Consider the following 27,457-nt stretch of genomic DNA (forward strand, 5'->3'; position numbering starts at 1 on the left):
TTTAGGGATGGAATGTAACTGTTAGTATCTTTATTGGCAATCTGATTTAAACAACTGACCCAAAGCAGGTAAAAACCACATATAATTTACTTTTACTTTTAATACTTATGTACATTTAATATCAGATACTGTGAGACTTTTACTCAAGTACTATTTGTATCTGTGACTTTGACTTTTACCAGAGTAATATTACTCTTTTTAAGAGAGGTACTTTTTACAACACTGCCACTAACACAGCCTTTATTAATAGAGGGACAATATCAGAATGTAGTTTAACACTTTGAGAACATGCAGACCAGTGTGCACTCCAATGCAAGTACATCAGAGACCTTTATTCATTTTCAAATTAAACAGTAATATAGAACTACTGACGGCATGATAGCTGGAGAAAATGTGAATAATGGTGTACTGCATAATGCTTTTTTCTTTTCTTATTATAACATGGTACCAGCCTCCTGAATGATTCTGGCCTTGGCCCACATGCAGCTTACTGGCTCTCTGGATCTCCCGCAGCTTATCAGCTTGAGAGGAGTTTAAGTGTTTAGAAGGTAAACAAGAACTGAATGCAAACCAAACGTGATGTGAACATCTTCCTCTGTATTCACGTCTGTTTCTCTTTCCTCTGCATAAACAAAAAGGGCTCACACAGCGACGTGTTATTAATGCTTTTATGAAAACAGTATTTTCTCTTGCACACATAATACAAAGTGCCATTCGTACAACACTGACTGCAAGCTTTGAAAACTGCAAAGTCATACTTCAGTCACCATTTGTTGCATGCTACTGAAACCCATCCTGATCACCCATCCTGTAATTACAGTAATCCGTGTGCAGCACCTTTCATTACTGCACCAATTTATTTTCAGGGAACCTCCTTAAAAAGAGTATTACCTGATTCACTGTAGCCAACAGTAATTAGTGGTTGCATTAGTTTGCTCAAATTAGTGTTTAATCACCCCTGAAATATAAGGACAAGAAATGGCAACGAGAATAATGATGCAAAGTTAAAACATAATTTGATCTATCTACCAAGGCACATATGACATTTTTAAGAGCATAAGTAAACATGTGTCTGTAAGTTAATACTGTTTATATTTCAAGTTTGTTCGTAAGTTGTGGAAATACTGCATGTCTTCCTCTTTCCCCACAGTGAAATTAAAAGTGCCAAGTATCTAGAGAATCAGGTAAGACTAACTAAAAAAACTTTTCATGTTGTTCAACCTTCTTGAATACAGCCAGCGACGACCGCTCAAACATTATTTCACCTGTATAACATCACATCGCATTGGCTGAAACAATCATTTGTAGAATAATATATTAATGTTTTAATGAAAGTCAGTCATGCTTAGATTCCTACTTATAAGAGCCTCAGTTAAATAAGTTTTTTTTGTCAAACTATTATCATTCTTTAAGCCACAAAGTTACGTGTAAAAATGTTAAAATATTTTCTCAAATTAAAGATAAAAAAAGGATAAAGTAATACATCTTCACTCCATCTGACATATTAAGAGATACTCTACAAATGAGCATTAGCAACACTATCATGAATTTTGTAACAAGTCCCATATCTGTGTGTTTCATGAATCTTCAGTGCTCTTCTTTTCCGGAGCACACAGCACTGACAAGAGCAAATACTCCCACAGTGCATCATGGATTCATTATCCAGCCCGAGGCAATTCATTTGCTAAGAGCCGGCGCGCTTCTTCATCTCTGATAAATGACATCCTCCTTCCTGCGTTGGGAAGTGGCTCAGTGTAAATTGGACCACTTGAGGTCTGAACTGTGAAACTGGCTGGCAGCAGCACTCTTTTCTCTCCTTCTCACATTCTGAGCTTCTTTTCCAAAGCCCCTTTGTTGTCAGAAAATGCAGCTTTCCGTCGCATTCAGCTGCACGTTATGCTTTGCCCTTGGCCTTGGCCTTGGCCTTGGCCATTCGCTCGGACACAGTTTTGATGGGAACTCCTTTGCGGGACACTTTGACATGGATGAAGAGTGTGGCGGGGGACAGACTGGAACCATCTGCTTTCAGTAAATGAACATGTCGATACCCTGAGAAGAAAAATTACACACATTACAAACAACATGCCACAGTGATGACTCTTCTGGAACATGTACAGAGCAGATCTTTATGATCACCTGTCCGCAGGCTTGTGAAGGGTACGGTGAACTGCCCCACAAAGTCGTTTTTGGCAGTGTGATCGTGGTCCTCCACCACAAACCGCACCAGGGCCAGATCAGGGACCTGCAGCTGGAAGCTCAGAGTGCAGTTCCATTGTGGGTTGAAGCCTGTAGAGGGCGCACAAGAGCTTTAAATACATCATCCAGCACTGAAGCTTAACAAACTAATCATGGCGCTGGACAGCAGAAGCTCCTACAAAAAGATGTGAAATTTCTGTGCTGTCTTCTGCATTTTCTGCATTATTACAAAACAAAGCTTATTTTTCATCGATAATAGCTTTATGTGAAATACAGTATTATCACTCTGCTTAAAATATTCATACACTTAATGACCAGGGTTGGCTCTTTTTTGTTAATACAATAAGTGAATCATGAAATCTCAGAATTACCATTGTTGTCGATCCGTTGGGTTTTGTCTCTTGCGTTATCGATAGCAACCCCGTGAATTTCCACCCACACTTGTGGGTCCACAATGGAGCTCGCCTTCTCTGTGTTGATTTTCGGCAGCTGCTGTGCAGATATTATCTGAAAAGCCAAATTAAATCATTTGTCAATTCTCACATAAAAGTCTGATGGGTAGTCTATCAATTTTTATCGTACAGCCTCAAGTCAGATATATCTGCACCACTGATGACAGTCTCTATTTTTAAGACTTCATTACAAAACCAAAAACTTTAATGGGAAGAAAACTCAGTAAGAACAACAGTGGAGGGACAGACATGCAATGGATGTCGTATGAACAGACAGAAACAGCAAAAAATACAGTGACACAAAAACAGAACTTCCTCGGTGGAGGTGACTCAATAGCTGCTCACTCACCCGTATGGTCAGCTGGGTGGGGACGTGACCGGGGCCTCCTCCTGTGATCTCTGGGTTGAAGTTGGACGTGGGGCTGCACAGGAAGCTCGGTTTGAGGACGTATCCACAGCGACCGTTTGGGAGGAAGCGACCCTGGTTCAGGTCCATCTGCTCCCCGGGCGTCTGGAAGTTCAGAGCCACTGCACAGCACAGAGAGTGGAGTTAGTAACACAGCACATTCGTGCCAATGGAAAACATTTCAGCATCAGTGAATCACATCACTGTGCTGTGGTGTAGCAGCAATTTGCAGAAATGAGAGTGAGTATTACATTTGTTTGGCACTTACTGACCACATAATGCTTTTCAAATGAATTGCCTTGATTTGCTGCAGTCAAAGCAGCATCCTAGCTTCTAGCCTGGAGTACTAACCCATCTGGCAGCCACCATTCCACATTTCCTGAGGATCATAGTTGGATGATTGGAGGCGCTGGCCGGAGGGGTAGATCCGGCTCAGCTGCCTGCTGTTGTGTCTCACAAACAGCTTTCCTGCAAATGAAAAGATAGAAAACCACATGCCATGATACACAGGAGGCTGATTATGTTTTCTGTAGAATCAGCTGCAATGTCACAAAATATTTTTGACTCTCTCTCTCCGGCGTGTCAAGAATACAGTTATTTCCACTGTTGTACCTGAGTCTTTGATGAGCTTGAGAGCCTCGTTTTCAGAGAAGGAGGACATTTCATTTGGTATTTTTTCAGACACATTTTCAAAGCCACGGAAGGGCACACTTCTGCAGTACACCACCAGGTCTGATAGATCTGGGCTCAGTTTACAACTGACCTGGGAAGGACAAACGTAAGAGAAAATAGGTCGATTATCTGAAAAGCTCACTTTAAATTGTGTTTATGAAAACTCCTCCTGAACTGACCTTTGCAGGATCCTTCTTGGGTGTGTTCTTATTGCTGTTTGCTAGTTCGTCATCAGAGCTCGAAGAGAAGCTGGCATAGCTGCCACTCTTGCCCAGCTGGCTCAGGTGAGGAGTCTGCTTCTTCCCTTTTACAAGAATACGCCCCTTCAGCTCCTGCGACGAAGGTCATTGGAACAAATGACTCCATTAGAAAACCTGACAGGCAGAGGCATTTGAAAAGAGGAACCAGCTGTGTGTGTTGTACCTCAGGAGAAGGCAGATCCTTTAGTGGCTGGGCACTGAGGGGCTTGGTGAGCAGTTTGCTGCCCAGGATGGTGCGGAGGTGTTTGGCCATGACAGCCTGCTGCTCCACAGAACAGTGGTTCTCCAAGGACAGGATTAGAGGGTACGGGGACGCCTGCGGCAAGACACACAGGGAAAATGTGTACGCCAAGCCATTAAAACGCAATTAGATCACATAATAGCAACGCAGGAGCCAACACAGCGATACTATAGTATGTCAAAAACAAAATACCACAGGGTTGCCTCTGAGCCTAGTATGCAAGACGTGCAGTAGGCCGTGATAGTCAGGGATCTGGATTTGTTTACTGACGACTACTCAATTATTGAATTAGCAGTAACGAGGAGCAGCAGGCATACTGTCATAGCTGAGGATTTACACCATCCCCGTCGAATCAAGTTTGTTTTACCTTGAAGGCGTACTGGCCGATGGTTTCAATGACCTCCTTGAAAGGCACTTTGGAGGTGAGAGTGTGGCCGTGGTAGATGACAGGTTCACCTTTATCTCCGTCCCAGCAGTCCAGCTCCACACAGCGGCAGCCCTGAATCAGAGCCCTGGCAGTGAAAGACACATACTTAAATGGTCAGTTCATCATAAAATCAAAAATACATATTTTTCTTCTTACCTGTAGCGCTATTTATCCATATACACTGTTTTTGTTTTGTAGATATCGGCAGTGGAGATGTCTGCCTTCATTATATTTGAGAGAAGAATAAAAAATACTGCAGGTAAGAGGGAAAATATGTATTATTGATTTTGGGGTGAACTGTCCCTTTAATCTAACACCATAGGACGATTATATAAATTCAGAACATCTTAACGAATTGTAGAAATGTTGAAGTTTCTGTCTGAATACCTGATGTATGGCTCAGTGCTGCTGGCACTGGTAACTTGGTCCTTGGTCAGGTAAGTGTTGTGCGACGAGGAGATGAAGTAGTGGGACAGAGGGCGGCTCATGTCCTGGTAGACTCTGGCGTGATCGGGGTTCACCACGTCGTTCTCCCGGGACAGCATGTACATGGTGAAACCATTCTGGGTCATGAACAGGTTCTTCTGAGCTGCAATAAATGGCAAAGTGTTATCTTTCAGTGGGTTTATAAGCAAAACTGCTGAGAGTTTAATAATATATTAGCACTGAGACGGAAGACCAGCTGGGACAAGAGACAGCTCCGCTAGATCACAGCCTCCTTCTAAGCTAAACAGTCTAGAGGAAAAGGAAATCTTCACTTCTTTATTAATCGTGTTGACATCATTAATTTTAAGCTGTGTTGTGATGTTTATACTCGGCGCTTTACTTAGCACACAAATAGTGTTGAAATAATTTCTCCCTATTCACTCATTTATTTTGGAAACTTAATGATGTTTTACAGATATTTACTTTCATGTACAAGATTGAATTTGAGGAAACCATGCTTATTTTTATCACCTTATCTTCATTAAATGGACTCTATGTAACATTTTGAAGCAGTTTACATGAATGAATCGGTTTTTATTGGCCATAATGTGAGCAGATTGTAACACGATGCGAACAACAAGACCTTCCCCGTCTCTCTCTCTGGTGCATTTACAAGCCTGGTGATGATTTGTTGAAGTTGTTTAATGCTGCTGGACTGTGGATTTTATTTATGAGGGACAGATTCTCCCTGACAGTCCAAAGGATGTGACCTTATGCACGTTCTCGAGTGGCTTGTCGCCGTGCCTCTCTGCTCTCCGCTAACAGGGAGCAACAGTAGCTAACGTGGAGTCCGCAAAAAGCCAAAACTAACGCAGCTACCAGCCCAACACAGAAGCACAACCAGAGAGCCCCTGTAAAGTCTGTTTACTTTCATAAATTTAAGAAAATATTCTTCCACTTACAAATAAAAAGTTACGCAAAACACATCCTTGCTCAATTTGGATTGCATTTACACTTTAAAAACCATTGAAGTTCTGTATCCCATGCAGTTTATTTCATGCAAAAATCGAAAAATTGTCTTTTTAATGAGGGGAACTGGGTGTTTGCTACGAAAATACATCATCCCTGTATCTATTGCTCATTCTTACTACTCAGATTTCCTTAAAACAAACCTGCTCTGACTGAATCAGTGGTAAATCACTATTTTGTCAGTCTGGGTGCAGCTTAAAAAGGGACACTCACAGCGTCTAAATTCAACTGTTGTGGGTTCTTCTTTTAAAGCCTTAAATGAGTGCTTTCAGGACCTACCCCAGTCATTGAGCTCATAGGTGAGTATGAGGCTCTGAGCGTGATTCAGTGAGGCGTCTTCTCCTTGGTCTCCCAGGAAGTCTCGCAGCTCTGCGGTGGCGAGCACACAGCCATTACTGGAATAGTGTCTGAACACGGCATCTAGCTCGGGCCGCCGCAGCAGCTCCCTGCAGAACTCCTCAATCTCTATGTGATCCAGTCGACCGTCGCCGGAGCGGTCACACCTCTGAGACACACAGGGGAATCAGGGATGGGTTTAAAAACACAAACAATCAAACACACACAAAGAAATACAGACACATATTGAAACAAAAGCATGCTTTTATTCTGGGTGTGTGCTTCATATCACCTGCGGGGAAAGCATCTTCATAATAATTCAACCCAGCTGTGCAAACTTACATTAAAAAAATGGTTCTCTGAGGAGGGTCGGGATTGGAAATTGTACCAGGAAGGAGCATAAAACCAACAATTCAGCTGTAATAGAGACCGGAGGGACAGAGCAGGCAGTAATCCCCCACAATAAAGAAATAACTGGCTCTTGATTTGTTGTGGGAGGGGATAAAGATGTTGTGGAGCGGAGCTGAGTGGTTGGCTTGCCGCTGGCTTGGTAACTGAACACAGACTCTCGACTCCACAGCACACTGAGCCCATACAGATATCTACTGACCACACTCAGTATTCCACAAAATAAAGACGACCCTGACCTTGAACAAAGAGCGGGCGTACTGCTCACTCAGGTCGATGTTGATCATCTGCAGCAGACGTTTGACCTCGTCGTAGCTCATCTTGCCGTCCTGGTTCTGATCGGCTCTCCTCAGGTAGCCACGGATCCAAGTTCACAGGGTTAAGGAGAAAAAACTTACTAAAATCTAAAACACTTGACTGCATCATGCTTCCTCATGTGGATACCTTCGTCCAGGATCGAGTCTAAGCTCCGTTCTGCGTCTGAACCACTTCACTAGGCACCTATTGTTCACCCTGGCAGGGGGTCCTGTTTTCCATGGAGCCACCCAAGGTTTTCTCTTTCTCTTTCCTGTCCTCCCCTGCTTACTTGAGAGGGTTTTTTGTTGATACAACAATCACTTGCCCACAAAGACACAGAGAGTTACTGTTGGTGTGATAATTTCTCCTCTTCATAGTAGTTGTGAAATGATCCTTTCCTAGTGTGACTTTAATGTAAAAAGATTCACAGTCCCCTCGCAATTCTACCTCTCACTGTGAAGAATGTGTTGAAGGAGGCATGTGGTTGTTGCTCTTTTGAGGAACAGATGGACTTTTTGGAATCGTCGATTTTTGTGTATGGTGTTGCTTCAGTATGTTGCATTTAGATGTGTTTTTTTGCACGGTTGCTAACTTGGCCAAGTCTCTCTTGTAAAAGATATGTATGATAAAATAAGAGTACACTTAGAGTTATATTAATAAACTTTAACTGAGCAGCATGTATACACATAGACAACATTGTCAGCTGCTCCCTGCCGTTCTAGCTCAACTTTTTTACCAATTCAAAACGAAGAATGTTTTGGGTTACTCCTGCAAAATAACGCATATATTTACACACATACACTCAGTTGCCAGTTTATAAGGTACAGCTTTCTTCAAATTAATGCAGCCTCAAATAAAAGTCCTGCAATGAATCTAAAACTATTTCAGACAGCTGTTGATTCACTCTCGGGATCGTTTTGGAGGATGTAGTTTGGAGTGCCGCTGAACTGTGTTGCATAACTGTGGTGTTTCTATTATTTAGCCGTCTCTCATTGATATTTTGAGAGGAGGTGGACAAACCATGGAGCAAACGAATGTATGAGCACCTTTCTCGTGGAATTCAGTCCAAAAGCTAGAACAGTTTCAAAAAAGAAAAATGAACATTATAACTACAGCTGTCTCTGCCACTCAGCACCCTCCAATCACTTGCTTCTGTTTCTACTTGATTAATCGAGAATACAAGTGACAGATTGATTTATGATTGAATTACGATACATAAATGGAGTATTTATTGCAGGACTGCTATAGTTTTAGCTAGGTGTACCTGATGAATGAGTGTAAAGTGAAACACTGATCAAAAATCTGATCCAAAATCTCTTATAAATAAATTAAGTTGTGAACACAGATGAAAATACTCATAAGTGTTTGTTTGGAGGCGATTTTGGATCCAGCTCTTGTTTCCATGCAGGTAGAATGCATTTATTGGAGGCCTCTGACCCTTGGGGGGGTGGGGGGAAAATCCTCTCCCTGAAAGAGTCTATAGCAACAAGACTTATTTTAGTTTGCTGTCACCTGCCTTTAACACAGGACGCCAACACATACACAGTGCGGCGTTTTAAGATAAACATCACCTAGGCTACTGAAAGGCTCCACGATGAAACATGATAAGATACAGGCGATAAAAAAAGACAGAATAAACAAGATAATTACGGTGGTGATTATATTTTCACCAAACTAAAAATATATAAACAGAGAACACTACCTGATACCTACACTCATCCTCTGGCTACATCAGACTGTAATTAACAGTGATAGTTGGACTATATTTAGACTGGGCTTTTTATCTTGTCATTACTGCTCACCTTGGCTATGCTACGGACATGTGATGGCACATGTGACAGCAGTGCTGCATCAGCCTCACTATATTTAATTTAGCGTCCTGGAAATTGGGCAGGATATTGGTCCAGTTTCTCCTTCTGAGTCATGTTGGCCACGTAGTCCTTTAAAGCCCGGAGCCCCCTCACCCAGCGCTGGGCCTCGTCCTCACAGGGGCACAGCAGATCCAGGCTCTTCCTGGCTCCTCTGAAGACGACAGTGAAGCACTGGTTCTCTTTCACCGAGCCAGACAGACGCCTCAGAGCCTCCGACTGGCAGCCTTCACGCACACATTCCACTTCTGTCACTGCGACTGGGAGGAGAGAAGAAGAGTTCAGACTAAAAATGTTGTTGTGTTGTTGAGTAAACACAGCTTTAGCAGGAGAACACAACACACGGAGCAAAGCGGCTAAAGGTCAAACGTAAAAGCCAAAGAGCAAAGTCTTCTAATGTGTTTTATACTGGCTTCTATCTCGACATGGAGGCTGCTTGTTATAATGTGGAGGGTTGATTTATGGGATACGTAGTAAAATCCAGAATAAACAGTCTACAGCCATATCAGCAGCTCTGTGAGGCTGTTTTAGCTGAATCCTAACATTAGCATGCTAGTAGCTCACAATAATGCTAACATGTGAATGTTGAGCAAGTTTGCCCATTTGTGGTGAACATGTTAGCATCCTAAAGACCAAGCACAATTGTTTTTTTTCCCTGGCCCCTCAAACATCTCAAGTCCGCCACAACCTCTATGTATTTATGATTCATTTTCTGTAAAATCAAGAATATCTGTGCCAGTCCACACAGTAGATGTTGGGGTATTTTACATGACAAGTGAAAACTTTGACCTGCTGGTGGCGCTGGAGGGAACATCAACGGATCAACAAGGTCATCAGAGTTGACTCTCTGGGCACCATGAATGTGAGCAATACATTTCAAGTTATTGTTGAGATATTTGAGTTTGGACCCCTGTGGTGGACTGACTGCTGACAAATTCGTCTCATGTAAGTTTCGGTTTCTTCTCTTATATTTGACTTCCTGTCACTTACTGAACATTTGTATGTTCTCTGCTTCTGCTTGAGGAAAACACTCGGTCGACCTCTATTAGAGTATTTTTATGCGATCTGTTTATCTCGTGTTTGCATTTCAACACCCAGAGAAGACAGCCAAACACAAACACACTGTGGCTACTAGCGGCCCCTAACACAACAACTTTCTTCAGCACAGAAACTCGTCTATTTCGGCTGCGGGACGCCTTCAGTGTTGTGATCACTCAGTTGGGTAATAAGCAGTGTCTGCCCTGACAATAGCCTCTTTCTCTTACTGGAGGTCATAAAGCCTCTGCCATCCACCTCTTCGAAATTACTCCACATTCCTGCTTTGTGGTTATCCCAGAGACATGGCAAAAGTGACATGCAAGTGTGTGTGTGTGTGTGTATGTGTGTGTGTGTAGAAAGGCACAGCAGAAGTAATACGTGTTGTATTCTATGCTAAGTGCTTTTGAGGCAGAAGACAGTGCGCTGAGCTGCAGGCGTCAGATCACACTGGACCTGGAAAGGCGCCTGGAGCTCGGAAAAGAGGAAGCAAGCCAAGCCTCAGTCCTGGATTCACGCAAACACACACTTAAAACACACGCAGACATGCTCCTCAGCAGCCTGCCGGTGCAGCATTATCAGTGTCTGCTCTCACACTGCTGGTTGTCATCGTTGTAAGGAGTGTTACAAGCTGCAACTCTTCCACTCGGAGTCTATTTCTGGTGCAGCTGCAGCACAATCGAGACGGCCTTCACCACCACCGCCGCCACTCGCTGACCCACAAACCTGCCCACCCACCCATTCACACAGAAAAGCCAGCGGGGGTTAGCATTAAACTGCATTCCAACATCAGGACGGAGAGCACAAACAGAAAAGAGGAGGTCGTGACAAAGGTCAATTAATGAGGAAGAAAATAAAGAAGTGTGACACAGATTTGTCTTGTGCATGTCAGCTGACACGGCTCCACCTCCACTCTAACTCCCTTGCAGTGAATATTCATTCCAAGGAAATGACAAAATAATAAAAAGTCCAATTTTGAGTAATCGCTTTTGCTTAAATACCTTTTCTGTTTCAATATGGAAAGTCAGGCAGACGAAACAACTCTGCTGAGGTTTAAAGAGCTAATTTTGTAATCTACTCAGCATTTGTATTGATTCTATAATCAACACAAAAATGAGATGTAAAGTTTCTATGTTTTACTGACTCTTTAAGGCGTTCCTGTTTTTTTTAGGCCACCAGTGTAACTCTGAGATGCTGCAACTGTGATCTGTAACAAGAGTGTCCTACATACTGACATCCTCAAATTGATTTTTCAACCTGAGCTTCAAGCCCATCCAGAGGTGCGGTCACCTGTTTTCAAACTTTACCTGCCAGGTTTTGGTTTCAGTTTCTTGTTATCTGCTGTGATTGAAAAAAAAATGAATCTCACTTCTTTTTGTTTGTTTGTTTTGCATTGTCTATGTTACAGAGGTCGCTGCCAACTCCCACTCTTGGCCTCTTTGAGTAAACATAGTATCACCAGCTGTATTTTTCCCCTCAGAGGAGCCTTCACTCAGGTCACAAGGGTCAGTCCAGCCGAGTTACACAAAGATTGAATTACTTCTATCTAACTAGCAGATAACTTGACTTTATAAAGTGTCTTCAGACACTTGGTCTGTGGATAACGCTAAGGAGCCTTATTTGCCCTGGATGTTGCCTCTGAGGCTACAATACCTTAATGGTGGGAGGTATTTTCCCCGATCCGTCACAGAGTGTACTCGCACATTATCTCTCCATGAACATGTAGGGGCAGCAAGTTCATCCCAAATTTCCCTCTCTCTGACGGAAACATGAACTGTCTGTTGTCTTCTCGCGATGTTTATGAGTTGCTTGATGTTGAACAGTCCCTTTAAATAACAACACTTTGAAATCAAATGAACAATTCCAACGTTTTCTGGACGAGAGAAGGGTAAATATGATCCTAAATACAATATAAGCTTGGTGTTGTTAACATCTGCATGACCATATTTAACATCTGTCTTAGTTTCAGCAGGTTTCGTTTGTACACGTAGTCGCATGGAACTATTACATACACAACACAGCGTTGCACGTGGTCAGTAAGTCAGCCACACTGTAAACTTGCTGTTGGAAGGTTCAAGGCTAATTGGTTAGCGACGGAACCGCCACTCGGATGTGAAAAAAAAAACAGAGTGGAAGTGGGTGTAGGGGGTGGCTTGAGAAAGGCTGTTTGTTGGGCCTGTATGCTCTGTAAGCTTGTAAAGACGCCTGCAGACATAACTAAAGATAAAACTAAAACAACAAAGGTTCACTGTGAACACTGGAAATGGTTAAAGACATTATATTTCTATAAATATACTTGTTTTATTGTTGTTCAAGAACCTCTGATTTAATTGGGTCCCCACCCAACTTCTGAAAACAAACCTACGCCCTCGAGATTAAATATTACATCCTAACAGGACTTGTAGCCAAAATATACAGGAAAGAGTTCACTTCTGGTGCATTGTGGGAAATGGTGCCATTAGAGAGCTCACACCAGTTTGACCTTGTGATCTGGACTTTAAACAACTCTAGGTAATAATTTAATAAATCTGTCACATAAAGTACAGTTGGTTGCAGAGCCCATAAGTTGTCTTCTCACTCATCGAGGAAATAAGCCACCCCTTTAATAAGTCAAGGTAGAGGAGAGGGCATTAGATAGAGCCAAGATAAAACAGCTCAACAACTCTGAACAATAAGCTGGCTGAATGACTCACATCCCAGTCTGTGCTGGGCTGCTGGAGGGCCTGCTGGTCTGCGTCTACACGACTCCCCTGTAGATAAGCTTCCAGGCTGAATCGCTTTCCTCATCTGATATCGAGTTTCCTCCTTTTCATCCTTGAAGACCACTTCCTATTCATCAGAACTCTCACTTTCAGAGCTCCACTTCCTCCCTAACCCCAAACTTCTCCTCTCGGTCCTTTAGCCTCCTTAAAGCCTCCCTCCTGATGATTAGTTTGATAGAGCAAGCTCACACACGAACACTCTCCCTGATCATAAAGCCGAGCTTCAGCAATACTCACATGTCTGCTGGGCTTTGGCTTTGCGGGAGCTCTTGGTGGACTCGCACCACACGGTGAGCCCGTCCTCCAGCAGCCGCAGGTTTCGGCTCTTCTGCCACCTCGACGAGCGAACTTTCACCATGTTGGAGCCCTGCATCATCGTGCGTATGTCCTCATTTTCCAGGCCTATAGTACACACATAAAACAGTTTGGCATTGAGTGATAGGAAGTTGATTTTGACTTCAGGAAAAGTAAAGGTTCCAACATGATACAAAAATGAAACTCCCTGTAAGAAAAGAAAAGTCTGTAAAGTACATTTTTTTCCTAAAAATCTCTTAGTAGCATAAATCAATCATAAATTCTATCAGGTATGTGTTATTATATCATGATTTTCTGTTGCTGTCTGAAAAGTTAACAACAGTCGACAGCCAAGTTAGCTATTAGCCACAGCAATGCTGGAAGCTAAATGCAACCATCTGCATGCTAACACGCTCGCAATGACAATGTTAGCATACATTTTCAGCAGGTTTACTGTGTTTGCCGTCCACATGGAGCGTGTTAGCATTCTAACAAAGGAAAGAGAAGTCAGAGGATCGCTACAGTCTGTAGGACTCAGACCAACGCCAGTCACATGACTAAAAATAACACAAAAGTCCATGTCATATACACATATTCATATATAAATTATACAAATATGTACAATGATTATCGCAGCACTGTTTAGAAACCAGGCTTTCCACATCAGAAAAACACTGATATAGGTTGATTGTTAAAGCAGCTTAATTTGACCCATATTTACATTTGTTACTGGACAGCAATCTCTAGTGGCCACAGTAATTATAACAACATCAAAGGAGCAAGTCAGGCGCAGCAGCATAAAGAACAACAAGTGTGCATTTATTCAAGTGTAATGCCAAGGAATGGCTCGATCACACCCAAGAATGTGAACACTGATGCATGATGTTTGCTAAACCTAACCACGAAGTTTTAGCGCCTAAATCTAAATCTAACTGCCAGCATACTGTACGATGAAGGCTTGTTGCTTACGGTATTGAATTGAGGTCAATGAACTGACTATAGTCAACACTTCTCTGCTTATACCTTCAACCAAAGCTTGTGTTTTATATACAAACTTTGGACAAAATGACCAGAGGTTGATACTGGTCATAGGTTTCAGTGTTTTTTTTTCCAGTCTAGACTTTTGTTGTACAAATTAACAACATACTTAAAGTCAGAATAAATCTGCAAGAAATCTGAATGCTGAGAAGTGAATCAGCTGTGATAATTTATAGATTTATTTCTCTCTTGGGGCAGCAGCAGGCCAACGGACAGCAGAGAAGCAGTTATAGTATGGAAAGTTTCAGAGTGTTCTGCCGGGCTGTGCCGTTGGTCTCCCTTGCTATGGAAATGTAATCAAGAAGCTAAAACAAATGCAGAGCCAGGGAACAGATTATTATTTGTTTTGAGCACTGAAAGGATCTGGGAGTGTTTTAGGAGACAATAAAGGACAAAAGCAGGAGGCCTGTGGGATCTATAGACACACAATAAAGCTTTAAGTTGACGGAAGGGAAAGGCCAGTTGTTTAAAATCACTGACACAGAAGAAAACAAATAACTATGAACTGTTTGGTTTGATGATTTATCGTATGTCTAAATGTTGGCACACAAAACATGGCTTTTGGATTTACGAGAACAATTTTACCGGAGCCGGTTTTGATTAAATAAAGACTGAAGAACAGATTTTTAGTTCGATTTTGAACTATTTGTTGGACAAAACAAGCAATCTGAAGATGAAATGAGCATTTTATGGACTAAATATTCAAATTAAAAATACAAAATTGTTAGTTGTTGCTCTAGTTTAAAGCTCAGGCTGATTCTTGGACTGAAGTCAAAAGGAGAGTTTAAACAGTCGTTCGCTCTCTCTCATTCCAAAAGTTCACACACAGCAGACTTAGAGGGCTCAGGCTGCAATCTGTGCAACACTGTGACGTGGACATTTTTGCGTGAGTCAGATGTAAAATGATGTAAGATTTACTCAACAACTCTTCTGAAGTGTCATAGTGTGTTTTTTCCTCCAAATGAGGGAAATAACTCTTATTTTAGTTCATTATTTTAACACATTTAACATTCTTAGATTGTTTTTCAATAAAAAGAGATGTGATCTGTGATGTCATAAACATATCGGATTCCCAAAAGTATGTCAGGTGAAAGTGATTCCCGCAAGTTTCAGTGCAATTTTAGTTTTTATTTGAAAGTTTTAAGAATATTTCGGCCATTACTTTAAATACCTTTTCTTCATTTTTACGTTTAAAAATCTATGCTGTGACAGCTGTGTGTTGTGGATTGATTGAATAGTTCTGTAAAATAACAAAATTACAGGATTACAGTTACAAATAATGTATATAGGGAATTTCACAGCAATTCATGGTTGAATTATGGAGTATTTCAGTGTAATTTCAGGGGAACTGCTCAGCAACTTTCGCTGCCAGACATCTGACTTTGTTTTTTAACAGCATGAAGTTGCCAGGAAATCTGTGGAAACAGTGAGGATGACACGTAAAGGCCAATTTTCCCTTCAGAATCAAGAGATGAATGTTTTCAAATAAGTCATATAACAATATTCAGACATTCGGGCTCAAAATGGTTTGAAGGTACTGCATGATACAAATACATACTTCTGCAAAATAGGTATAAAAAACGTGCAAGGCCAAAAAAAACACAGGTTTGGTTAAGAATCTGGTGATATAAAAAACTGCTTCATGACAAAATAATCCAACTACAGCTTTACAGTAAAGTGAAGGACATTCAGCTATGCCTCATTGCTTCTCTTGGTGGATGAATGGGATCTCTCACAGAGCTCTTTTTCTCTTTTAGGGCTTTTCAAGGGAGAAGTCTAAACAAACTCTCTCTCTTGTCACATTATTCTTCATGGCTTAGCCTCTTCTGCTCACCCCTGAAGATTTGTCCAGACCCAGTTGGCATTCTCTCTTTTCTCTTTGCTCTAAATCCTCATACTGTCAGTGCCAAACGGCCGAGGTTCCTCAAAGGGCCCCCCCGAGCTACAGCACAACAGAAACTGCTCTCACCCCCCTCTCGCCTGACTCGAAGCAAACCGGAGCCGTAGATTCCTCCCCATCATGGTCAAACACAAAGAAATCCCCCTGCCAGCCCTCCACACACACAACAAGCCTGTTAGTCCAAGCTGTTACCACATGCGAGGCATTCCCTCAAGCAGAGCACATGGACCTGATTAAGTGCAGGTCATTGACCATGATAAGCTGGCCAAACAGCCCTAACCGCCTCTGTCTCAACCCACTGCTTCACCTTTTATTACTGCCTCTCCAGCCTGAGCAATGCTGTTTCCCCACCTGCATGTTTTTTTTTCATATCTAACCACAACAGGACAAGTGCTCACAAGTCTGCAACTGTGGGGCAGGCAACACTACTCACTCCTGAAAGCCTATTCATCAGGGTTTTATATCGAGGGATGGGCACGATTCTTCAAGCTACAACGCTGAATCGTGTTTTGTTGTCATGGCCTCCCGCTGAAAATCTGGTTGACATCCCACTACTTTACATGGTCAAAGCACTGCATGCTAGGCTAGCAACCATGGTGATGTTTCTCTATAGCAAGAATTTCAACACTGCACAGGAGTTAAAAATGCAGAAATGCAGCAGAACTAGCAATGTTGGAGGGGAAAGAAAGTGCGAAACAACAAGAAGAGTTTACAGTCTTTGCAAGGCTACACAGTGATTTGACCTCAGTATAATGTTAACAATGGTTTCCATCTTAGATTAGCACAACAGCATGCTAACATTAGCACTAAACACAGCTGAGGTTGAAGGGATTGTCATTAGTCATGCAGGTATTTGCCTCTTTAAAATAAAAAGACATGATGTTAGCCTCAACGCTAGCCGTGTCTTTATATACAGTGTTGTTTTGAGCTAAATGATAATCACACTGCTAACACACTCACGATGGCAACAGTTTATCATGTGCACCATCTTAGATTAGCACAAGTACATTTTTGACCTAATGGTGACACCATATGGCTAAGCAGCTAAGTTGCATTGTGGGTAATGTAGGTGCCAGGTTTTGAAAAGGAGGAAGATAGTCGGAATAAAAAAGGTGTTTTTAAACTGTTCACAACAATCGGTGCGTTTACATGCACAGCTTAGTCAGATTACAGCCATAGTTCGACTATGCTACTCAACCAGACAACTGCATTATCCGAGTATACATGCCTGTGAGAAAATCTGATTATTGGGCGGAGCATGTCATACCCCAGTACGCTAGGTGGGGCTGTACCCATTTCAACTAGTGGTAACAGAGCCACCTCCGGCTGACCTCTTTGCGTCACCAGCTGCCTCGGCATTCAAGAAAGATGGCGTACGAAGAGTGAGACGAAGCTACATCTTTGTAGATTTCATATATGGTGTACATGATAATTACACAAACTAGGGGCACAATGGCGCTCTTTCTTGCAGTGATTTCGGAGGAAAGACACCGCCGCCGCCGCCGTCCGTCTACTTCCGGCTCACGGCCCCGGGGAAAAAATTTCACGCCTGCTCAGAACGCAAAATCCGATCCGATCTGATGGAGCGTATACATGCAGGAGTAATGTGACTATCAATCGAATAATCTGGGTGCTGTAATTCGACTATGAGAAATCTGATCCGGTCCGATTTTAGTCAGACTAAGGTGTATACATACATGCATCTTAAAAATCCGTTCATAGTCAGACTAACCCAGTAATTCGGTTTTCTTGAGTGTTATAAGAGCACATTACCCACAATGCAACTGAATAACATGCTTGAAGAAAATCCATCAGATTACAAGCAGCTTCCTCTGACGCCATAAAAGACTTTAATCTTCTCTCTTTATACATTTGTAGTCGTCATCCCCAAGACCTGAAAAACACGCTTCAACTTGTAAAATTGTCAGAGTTACCCTTTAATGAAAATCCATCAAATGCCTGTTGAGACAGAGGAGTCGAAGGTCATTCTGATTCATCACCATCAACCAATTTGGAGCTGAATGAAAAGTCAGGTAGCTGTCAGCGTTACAAGGACTCTTCATCTAGGGACCATAAACGTACGGATACAATTTCATGGTAATCCATCCGACAGTTGTTGAGACATGTTATTTTGGACCAGAGTGGTGAAAGTGCATCTCTAAACCTCTAAAAACTGTTAAATAGCTGCCCCTTGTAAAAACAACTGCTGAATCAGCAGCGAGAAAACAATAAACATACGAATCAATCCCATATGGAATATTTTCCTGCAGGGTGTATAGGCGCTGTGAGCAGCGGGGGGGACGGGGGGCTCTTAAACTTAAAGGAGGCGCTGAAGGAAAACAACCATATCAGCTGGTCTGTAATAGATTGTGTCTGCATGAGTCGTCTTCACTCAGGCCCACATACCAGCTCCTCCTGGGACACGGTTCACGTTTCTCTCAGCATAACAACTGTCACGAACGTCGGCTAGCCGGGATTCTACACTCGCACAAAGATAGACGAGTCGGGGTGTTGCCGACGTGATATGGGTGGAGGGTCAATTCAATATTCTCAATTCTGTCCCTGCAAGACGGGTCAGGCCGTCCTTTCCGCATCTCGTCATACAAGGTCCAGTCTTTACTGAGAATTAAGAAATGAGCTAAGGAAAGACTTTGCTTTGGAGTTGGGACATCTTCTGACACGAGAACAGATTCACCAGAAAAAGGATTAGAAACAAACTGTGGTATTTTGAAATGCAAAATTACTGCCAATGGTTTTTGTTTTGGACAGCCCACAGTTGAACACGAAAGCAAAGCATCCTCTTTGTATTCAGCTGAAAACACACAGCGACCTATTCTCTTATTCTCTTTGTCTTTCATAATGAGGGATAGATCATTCATCAACTCGTTAATAAGCACGAGATGACCACACAGTGAGGAGTCTATAAATACAGTGTGGAAGTGATGTAACATAAATGAGGATCATATACAGTCCTCACAGCAGACAAAGATACGAGCACTGTTATCTGGAGGCCAAAGATCATTTCTGCAGCTCCTGAGGTTGACAGGTTTTAAAGATACTCAGGGGAGAAACAGAGCCGGTCCTATATGATGGTTTACATATTCTGGTGTAAAGATGATCGAAAATTGGAACGGTAGTTTAATTTTGATGTGTTAAAGTGGTTAAAATCTCAAAAACATGACACAGAAGACAGAATTATAATCATACGCCATATGTTTTTTTTCATGACTATAGTCATGAAGGTCCATAAATCTGATCTGACCTTGCCTGTAGTTCCTCACTGCTTATGATCCCACAGATCCAATGCAATACTTTTAAAAATGATAATAATAATAACTGTAAAATCTAAATGTTGCCTTTTATTCGGACCAGATTAAACCTAAATGTGTAGACAAATGAAGCTGATGAAGTAAAACCTTTAATATGTGGTCTTTGTACTGTTTGTAATTTAGTGTATGTCAAAACTTTTAACACAGAATCCCAGCTTCTTTTGGAAACCGGGTATTTAAGTGGTGACCCTCCTGCACAGGCTGCATGTTTGATAAAGATGACCAACAGTGTCACATAAAGGCTCAGCTGGAAGAGTGTTTTTAATGGTATTAACTATATGCCATATTCAGCAAAGTAATGTCTTTAGGAAGCAGCGCTGTTCTGTAATGCACAATCTTATTATGTACCATAAAATCAAGCCAATCAGGTGAAATCATCAATTTTTCAGCTGGCTATCAGTCCATCTACTGTATTACATTCTGATTATACAGTACAAGCTGATCCCATCTATCATCTAATGAACAGTAATAGTTTCCCTGCCCATGTTGTAAGCTGCTGCTCAGCCTTAGTTTAACGTGTACTGTACTAAACGAGGTCCTGTGTTAAACCAGATTTAGCAGCAGCCACTTTCAACCGCAGGTGCTGTCTGAGAACGAAGCGTTCTTCCTCACTTGTTAGTTAACATTTCTGAGTACGAGTTATTTTTTCAGAGCATTTTTCTAACAAGCACTTCATAAAGCGATGGAAACCACGCGGGGTGTTACGTTTACACTAATCAGCAGGTGAAAATGGATTGTATTTACCACGCGGTCTCTGAAATCCCAACAAGTAATGCATCACTGGGTGATTTTCTCCAGCATCACCATCGCCTCACACCTTTGTTTATAAACAGCTTGACAGGAAATCTGTGGAACTTCTGTGTCATGCTTGAAGCTGGGCGTTCAGTTTATGTTAGCAGACTCCGTTTCTAAACTAACCTTGGCTACTGTTGCGGCATTTAACAACTTGGATAGATCATCCTCAGGCCTGATCGACTGAGAGAGACGGGGAAGGTCTCATTTTTCACATCACGTTACAATCCGCTCACGTATGGTCCATAAAAAAGTGATTCATACATGGAAATTGCTGTAAATTGTTATGTAATTTCCCTTTAGTCAAATTAAGAAAAGACACATTAGAGTTGAATTGTTTATCTCTATTTTTGGCCTCTTCGTTGTGTGTTGTAAGCTCAGTGTTGTCTGAATTTAGTTGTATTCATGACAAAACACCCCAAAAAATCTATTCATGGATATTCAAGGTATTTTTCACCAAGTCAGCTGATACGGACTGTCTGCACAGCAAATACGTTCCCATAGGTGCAACCTGTGAACTCGTCGCTCTAGTCGAAACCCCATAAAGTCAAACCACGGACTTTGTTTGTGTAAACGCTGGGCGGACGCTGGAAAACTGTTTGTTCTCACTCAAAGCTAATCGCTGTCTCTCAGCGTCACAGAGCTCTTGAGTTAACAACACCGCTCAGAAATCAAATCCACCAACCAGCCCCTCTGGGAACGAGTGCGGGGGTGAATATATTTATCCATATGTGCACCTGTCTGATTCAAACACAAATTATCTCAAAACAAACAAATCTCAGGCTCACGGGCCTTATCTGCAGGAAAGGGCTCAGAGCGATTGGGCAAACAAGACGTCCCGCGGCACCACATGACTCTCAACTCACTCTGTTCTCTCTGGAAATGACAGAACTATGTGGTTTCTGGACTTTGATGTGAGTAAGGATTAAAAAGCATTTAAGACACGGTGGGTTGAAGGCCACCTGACTGATTTACGACGACACATGGTGGTGAGGGGTCAGGGTCGGAGGGGGTCGGAGGGGGTTGGAGGGTGGGGGGAGGGGGGGGGGCTAGGGTGACATAACTGGCTCATTAGTCGGTATTAGCGGGACGCTCAAATATAGCATTAGTTGCGTCTAACATTTTCAGGCACAGAGATACAGTTTCAAAACTCAAACATCAGTAATGCTTCAACAAGTGTCTGCATAGTGTCAGAGTTTCAACATGGCCTGCTGTGTCAAGGATCCCTGCACAATTACTCACCGCTCCAAAAACACGACAAAACACGAGTTCAGTGTTCGGGAATTAAACGTTCGCAGGCGGATTTCATTTGACCGAATGCCAAAATAAACACCTGTGATTCTTTAGAAGAAGTGTTGCAAAAAAAGTGCCCAAACGTCAAGCTTGTGTGACAGCGAAGATATTGTGCTGAATTATGACTTTTGTAAAAATCAAAGTCACCCAGACATAGTACTTGAGTAAAAGTATCTGATATTAAAGGTATCAAAAGTAAGTACACGGCTTCAGATTAACTTTTCCCACTTGTTGCACTGGTGCACATAACCTTTTTATTTAGGTGCATCTGTGCATAATTTAGGAGCAGTAAGTTCCGACAAGTTGAGTAAAAAAACTTGAGTAAAAGCCTTAAAAGATCTGATATCAAATGCACTTAAGTAACAAAAGTAATTTTCTGGCAATAATTGTGCTTAAGTACCAAAAGTAAGAGTACGGGGTGCAGATTATCTTTTCAAACTGGTTGCACTGGTGCAAACTGAGGTGGACCGACACATTATGTTTGTACAAAAAGTACTTTAAAGTCACACTTGAGTAAAAGTAAAGATATCATGTTAAAATGTCGCTTTGGTGAAAGTGAAAGTCATTCAAAGTCACGCTGGTCGCACTGGTGCGCCAAACGTTTTCGTGGGTTAGTTTAGGCGCTCCCAATAATACGTTTCATTTATTCATCTTTTGTGTGTAAGGGAGAGCAAAGCACATTGTATCTAATTGCTGCTGACCTGATTTAACTTAAACCTGCCAAACATGATGAAGAAATACGTGAATTTCACAGCAGATTATTGGCGGCGAGCATATTTTACATCTGTGTGGCATAAATAGGTCGCGCAGCATGAATGATGGTGTCTTTTCAGGGATTCTGACAGGTGCTGTGTCGCTGCTCAGCAGGTGTCTATTTTGGGGTGAGGTGTGACGGTGAACTCTGAGGGCGTGTGAGGAGTGTCGGGCTGAGAGGGAGTGGGCTGGGATGGAGCCTGAATCACAGCAGTGGGTTACAGGGAGCAGCTCAGCGCTTCATAAACACATGATCTCTTCAGCTAACACCCACACACACACACACACACACACACACACACACACACACACAGTCCATTTCAGCTGTGTTTGATGTGTCAGTGAGCTGTCATTATCTTGTCATTCTCAATAGAAGCTGTCTTACACTGTTTTCTCTAATAAAATGACCGGGGCAGAACCAGGACACAAGCACATAACCACACAGTAAATAACGTGCTGGATGTTCATTTACTAACACTGACTGAGTTCATTGACTTGAAGTACTGTACAAGTACAACTGAGGTACTTGTACTTTACTTGAGTAACTCCTTTTTCTGCTACTTCATACGTCCACTCGAGTGCATTTTGAACAAAATGTTCAACATTTACACCACTACATTTATTTGATAACTTCACTTGCTAGCGGTGTTGTACAAAGTACTAGTGAACGCAAAGTAATCCCATTAAAATATTACTTTACCCAAACAGAATGCTGAAAGTTCAATCCCTAGCAGTGATGTCAATGTACTTTAGTCTCATGAGCATGTATATGTATTTGCATATATTTTGTACACTATGATATATTATATTCAACCTTTTTCTGATTATTTATCAAATAAATTACTTTAAAATGCACGTTTTGGCTCTGATGCAGCATGTCATCTGCAATGTAACTAGTAACTAAAGTTATCAAATAAAATGCAGTGAAGTAAAAATACAACATGCGTGCCTCCAAAAACTAAAGTGGAGTGCAGGTATAAAGTAGCAGAACGATGGAAATACTCAAGTAAAGTGCCTCAAAGTTGCACTTAGGTACAGTACTTAATTACATTCAATCACATTTTACTTCACAGATTGCATGCTGAATTAGAGAGTTTTTAATCAATTTATTTTACTGGCTATTGAAGCTTTGTACACAGTATATACTGAACATGCAGCTACATTTACAAAATATTTGTAATTATTTATTTTACTACGTTTACTGCCAGAAAGCCACTTTTGAAACTTAAGCAAATGTAATATCAGACACTTAAAGTACTTTTTACGACACTGTTTACTGGTAAGTAACTCAGTAGTCAGAAGTAAGTAATCCTCCCATCTTTTTTTAGAAGGATACAAACTTCACATTCCTGTTGCTTACATAAATATTACAGTGAGGGTGTTGATAACACACAGTATTTTTCAAAATATCATGATTCAAGCCTTTTTATCACTTCTGAAACAAAAGATATCAGTTCACCTCCTGCAGAGATGTGATGAGAAACATGTGAGGAATGGCTGATAAGTTCGTATCAAGAATGTCTCCAGGAGAACAAACAGTGAGCACTCAAAGTTCTCCCCACGGTGAAGTGACACGGACACATATTTCAGTCCTCGCGCTGATTCGCTGGTGTTTTCTCAAGAGAACAGAGATGTGATGTGAAAAGTTTGGATGTGTCCTTACTGAGCCTCCTGCCGGGGTCCATCGCCTTCTCCGCCACTTTCCTCCGCTCCTCGGTGGGACCGGTGGCCGCTGACTTCCCGCTTCCCAACATGATCACGACTGCAGCGACACTGACTGCAGGCTAAACACTCGAGACTATGGGTGACGCTCAGTCTTGGGGAGGAGGGGGTGCAGGTGTCTTCACCGCAAGTGCAGATTTCGCGCTGCCCCAGAAAGCCCCCCGAGCACAGAGAGAGAGAGAGAGAGAGAGAGAGGGGGCCGAGCAGCAACAGTTATTCCTTTTCCACATGTAGAAGAGTCCCTCCCCGGCGCTGCGCTGCGCTCCGTGCCTGTGCGTAATACGACTCCGAACCAGGCGCACACTTTACGCACCTCCACCTCCTCCTCCTGCCCCAACCACCACGGAGGAACATGAACCAGGGATGGTCCTTGAAACTTTTTAAAGCTCTGTGAGAACATAATGATCTTTGATTTATATATATATACATAAAACTATTATTGTATTACGTCATGCTTCCTTTGAATAAAGTTTTATTGTTTGTTTGTTTCTTTCCCCTTATCTCTTTGCTCTCCAACATGATAAAACAAATATCCAGAATGTCCAGAGGAGGGTTCGAGTGCAGCTTGGCACATGAAAATAAGACATAATGGCTGCTTAATGTTTAATTCCGCCTTATAGTTTAGATAATTCTACATATAAACCTTTAATGTGCAGAGAGAAGCGTTTATTTAACTGCTCAAACTTAAAAGAAAGGAATTTCTAACATGTAGGCTATGGATACTCTCTTTAAAAGGGGAAAACAACTTCTTAAAATCTGAAAAACGTGTACTTACATGTGTATAGACGGTTGCCTGTGTTTTGATGACCACTAGCTTTTCATATTGTGTGCGCCACACCTGGAATCCTCTGACCAGGTGAGTTTCGTGAGGACTACACATCTCCTTTAAAAGTTCTAGGGCAAATTTTGTGAAATCTGGAGGGGAAGGGGGGAAAGATATTATAATATCATGAAAGATGTTTTCTCTCAGGGGAAAAACAAAGCCACAGAAATATTCCCTTAAACCAATCTGTTAGAGGGCAGCGCCCCCCGTTGGTTATGAGCACGAACTGCAGACATTCTCAACAACAACAATCAATCCTGTTCTTCAAGTCAAATCCATCCACTGCGAGCAGATGTATGTGATGGATCTGGATGGCGTGTTTTGAAAGAATAAAGGCTAGATCTGTGTTGGTGGGTGGACGGAGAGATGGGCCACGGCAGCAAAACACTGGCTGGAAACCTCATTAAATCTTCTGTAATGGAGTTATAACAGAGAGCACAGGAGGGGGACAGCTGGGCGGTCTGGAAGCTGGTGCTGTCAGGAAGAGCATAAAATGTGATCTTCCCTGATCCACAGCCATCCACGAGCTCACATAAACAAGCAGGCGGTGGGTGGAAGGCACTTAAAGTGATATGTTTCCTTCACTCATTCAGTCATTTCATGCAGCTGATGTCGTACTCCCCCCCCCCAAAAAGCTGGACTTGCTTCATAAAAATCTAAAAAAGAACAGCTTCCTCCAGTGCAGAGATGGATAAATGCACCCTTCAAGGCTATGCCTATTACAATTTCTATCTTTCATCTTCTCTCAATTGCAGCCACAGCCATGTTAGACAGGGTGAGAGATTAAGTCATGCCTACTAATCCTCACAAGCTCTGATCTATGCAGGAGGAGCAGCCCTGCTTGTGTTGCAGCAACGCTCCTTAATTTGAGAATATGGGCACCCTTTGGTATGATTTCTCAATCTCGCCCCCCACCCCTGGTCATTAGGTTTCACATTAACTGGAACATATCACCTCTGCCTAACTGGATCCCCAAGCTCAGCTTATTTTGCCAGAGCTGAAACTCTGCCTGCTTCTATTAGTAGAAACAGTAGGCCTGTGTTGTTCGTGGCCATTGGATTCAGTCAGTCTTCACAGGCGGCGATAGGAGAGACCAGCCACCCACCATAAGAGGTCACAGACCAGAGAACCCATTTCTTCCATAAGTGGAAGTAAAAAAAAATTTATGCTTTGTGCAAACTAGAAACTGTATGTTTGTGATGATACAGTTTAAGATGAAGTCAGTGCAGTGTGTTGACTGACCAGTGAGATGGTTAGTGCTCAAACACTCCTATAAAATACTATCTGAATTTAAGGATGTGCAACAGAGGAGAACCATATATTAACATACACCCCATAATAAGGTTGGCATATTATTATGATTTTTTTAATGAAACATTAATTGAACTGTTTATTTTACACAAACCGACACAAGTTTTAAAGTAAAGTTATGGACGGATTACAAGTAGACTGTTGGTTTGGCGTGTGAAAGCCAACTACAGCTTGCTAACCATCTGTAAAATAAAGGAAAGCCTCAGTGCTGCCTTGCAAGATCCGGGGCCCGTCTATTTCCTGAAACTAAAATAGTTAATCGAGGGTTCCATGTCGCAATTTACTACGAACGAGGGTTGTTTTTCTAGCAGTCTGTGGATATTTTTACGAGTTGTGGTCCATGTGGTTCTGGCAAAAAGACATAATGTAAATGCTGCAATGAATCGTAATCCTTTAGTGGGGGAAACTCTCACGGAAAACATTACAGTCCAGCTATTACGCGGACCCTGTATCAACACACTGGCCTAGTTAGCAGATGGCTGCCGTTGGAACCGTCTCTGTCGTGTATTCTATTTTTTTTATTTACTTGACTGCGTGTTCGTTGACGCTGTATCTACAAATGTCTAGAAATAGGGAGACACGTTTGTTTAAATATTATCGAACGATCATGGTCTTAGTGTCAAGCTAGTTAGCCTTAGCGCTAGCTAGCCTAGCTTGACACACAGTATGGCGTTGTTGAGTAATACTGGTCCCGCTTTGAAACCATTTACTTTTACATTTTCACGTACTCAATCATATCGTTTATTTTGATACTAGTGCGTAATGATACACACTTTATAGATTTATGCTGTGTTTAGTTTGGGAGCGACACCACGTAGCGTCCATCTGCTAACTAACGTTACCGTTTGGCTAACGTTAGCTAGCTAGCTTATCCTTAGCTGTTAACCCGACTCAACAGTGCAAAACTAACACTGCATATCAGAACATGGGTTTCGCAGAAACACTCAAAACTGATCTACACCAGTCCGTCCACTGGCAACATGATTATTGAGCAAGTGCGAGATCGCCTGACCCACCCTTCAACAACGAGGGGCTCGGAGCTGTGCTCGTAGCGGCAGCCTGACAATGAATGCCGTTTGTTTACGCTGATTCCAGACTTCCCCCCGAGCCCCTGCCCATAACGTATTACTCCGCACAACACACAGAGCATTCATACTGAAACGTTTCATGATCCAACTGCGACCAAAACGACTCCCGTTTACGCCACTAAGCATGTAAAATAGTTGAATTTTGAAAATAGGCAGTATTTACTTATTTTCTTACATAAACAATTGGAACGGACTAGTTTACAAAAGTGGGTGTCTTCATTTCGCTTAAAACACAGGAGGAGCGTCATTGTATTATTAACTCGGAGTTACACGATGAGGTCAGCAAAAAGAAATACAAC

The 27,457-nt window shown here is 42.1% G+C and overlaps 1 protein-coding gene across 3 annotated transcripts; it reads right to left on the bottom strand.

Moving 5' to 3' along the window:
• Window positions 1-650: 650 nt before the first annotated feature.
• plcd3a (phospholipase C, delta 3a) lies at window positions 651-27,214 on the bottom strand. Of its 3 annotated transcripts, XM_030407571.1 has the most exons (17): window positions 27,087-27,214; window positions 24,712-24,851; window positions 23,878-24,080; window positions 13,053-13,217; window positions 9,050-9,278; window positions 7,093-7,222; window positions 6,389-6,614; window positions 5,042-5,243; window positions 4,595-4,739; window positions 4,150-4,302; window positions 3,906-4,058; window positions 3,667-3,817; window positions 3,406-3,522; window positions 2,998-3,176; window positions 2,568-2,703; window positions 2,137-2,286; window positions 651-2,049 (listed from the first exon to the last, which is right to left on the bottom strand). In XM_030407571.1, exons 3-17 carry the CDS (start codon window positions 23,966-23,968, stop codon window positions 1,895-1,897), a joined length of 2,382 nt encoding a protein of 793 aa, XP_030263431.1. In that variant the 5' UTR covers window positions 23,969-24,080; window positions 24,712-24,851; window positions 27,087-27,214; the 3' UTR covers window positions 651-1,894. The 3 variants fall into 3 exon arrangements, with proteins under 3 accessions (XP_030263431.1, XP_030263430.1, XP_030263432.1); XM_030407570.1 differs by lacking the exons at window positions 24,712-24,851; window positions 27,087-27,214 and having other exon boundaries at window positions 23,878-24,205; XM_030407572.1 differs by lacking the exons at window positions 7,093-7,222; window positions 9,050-9,278; window positions 13,053-13,217; ... (1 more) ...; window positions 24,712-24,851; window positions 27,087-27,214 and adding an exon at window positions 6,788-7,063.
• Window positions 27,215-27,457: the final 243 nt, after the last annotated feature.

Source organism: Sparus aurata, chromosome 23 (assembly GCF_900880675.1).
Source record: "Sparus aurata chromosome 23, fSpaAur1.1, whole genome shotgun sequence".
Classification (NCBI taxonomy): domain Eukaryota; kingdom Metazoa; phylum Chordata; class Actinopteri; order Spariformes; family Sparidae; genus Sparus; species Sparus aurata.

Bases quoted from the DNA above. Each gene is read 5' to 3' on its own strand.
- plcd3a (XM_030407571.1), bottom strand. From the start codon at position 23,968: ATGTTGGGAAGCGGGAAGTCAGCGGCCACCGGTCCCACCGAGGAGCGG. The intron at 2,287-2,567 runs GTAATTCTGAGA...CGCCCTCTACAG, and splicing joins CCAACGGATCGACAACAATG to GCTTCAACCCACAATGGAAC. The intron at 2,050-2,136 runs GTGATCATAAAG...TTTTCTTCTCAG, and splicing joins CTTCACAAGCCTGCGGACAG to GGTATCGACATGTTCATTTA.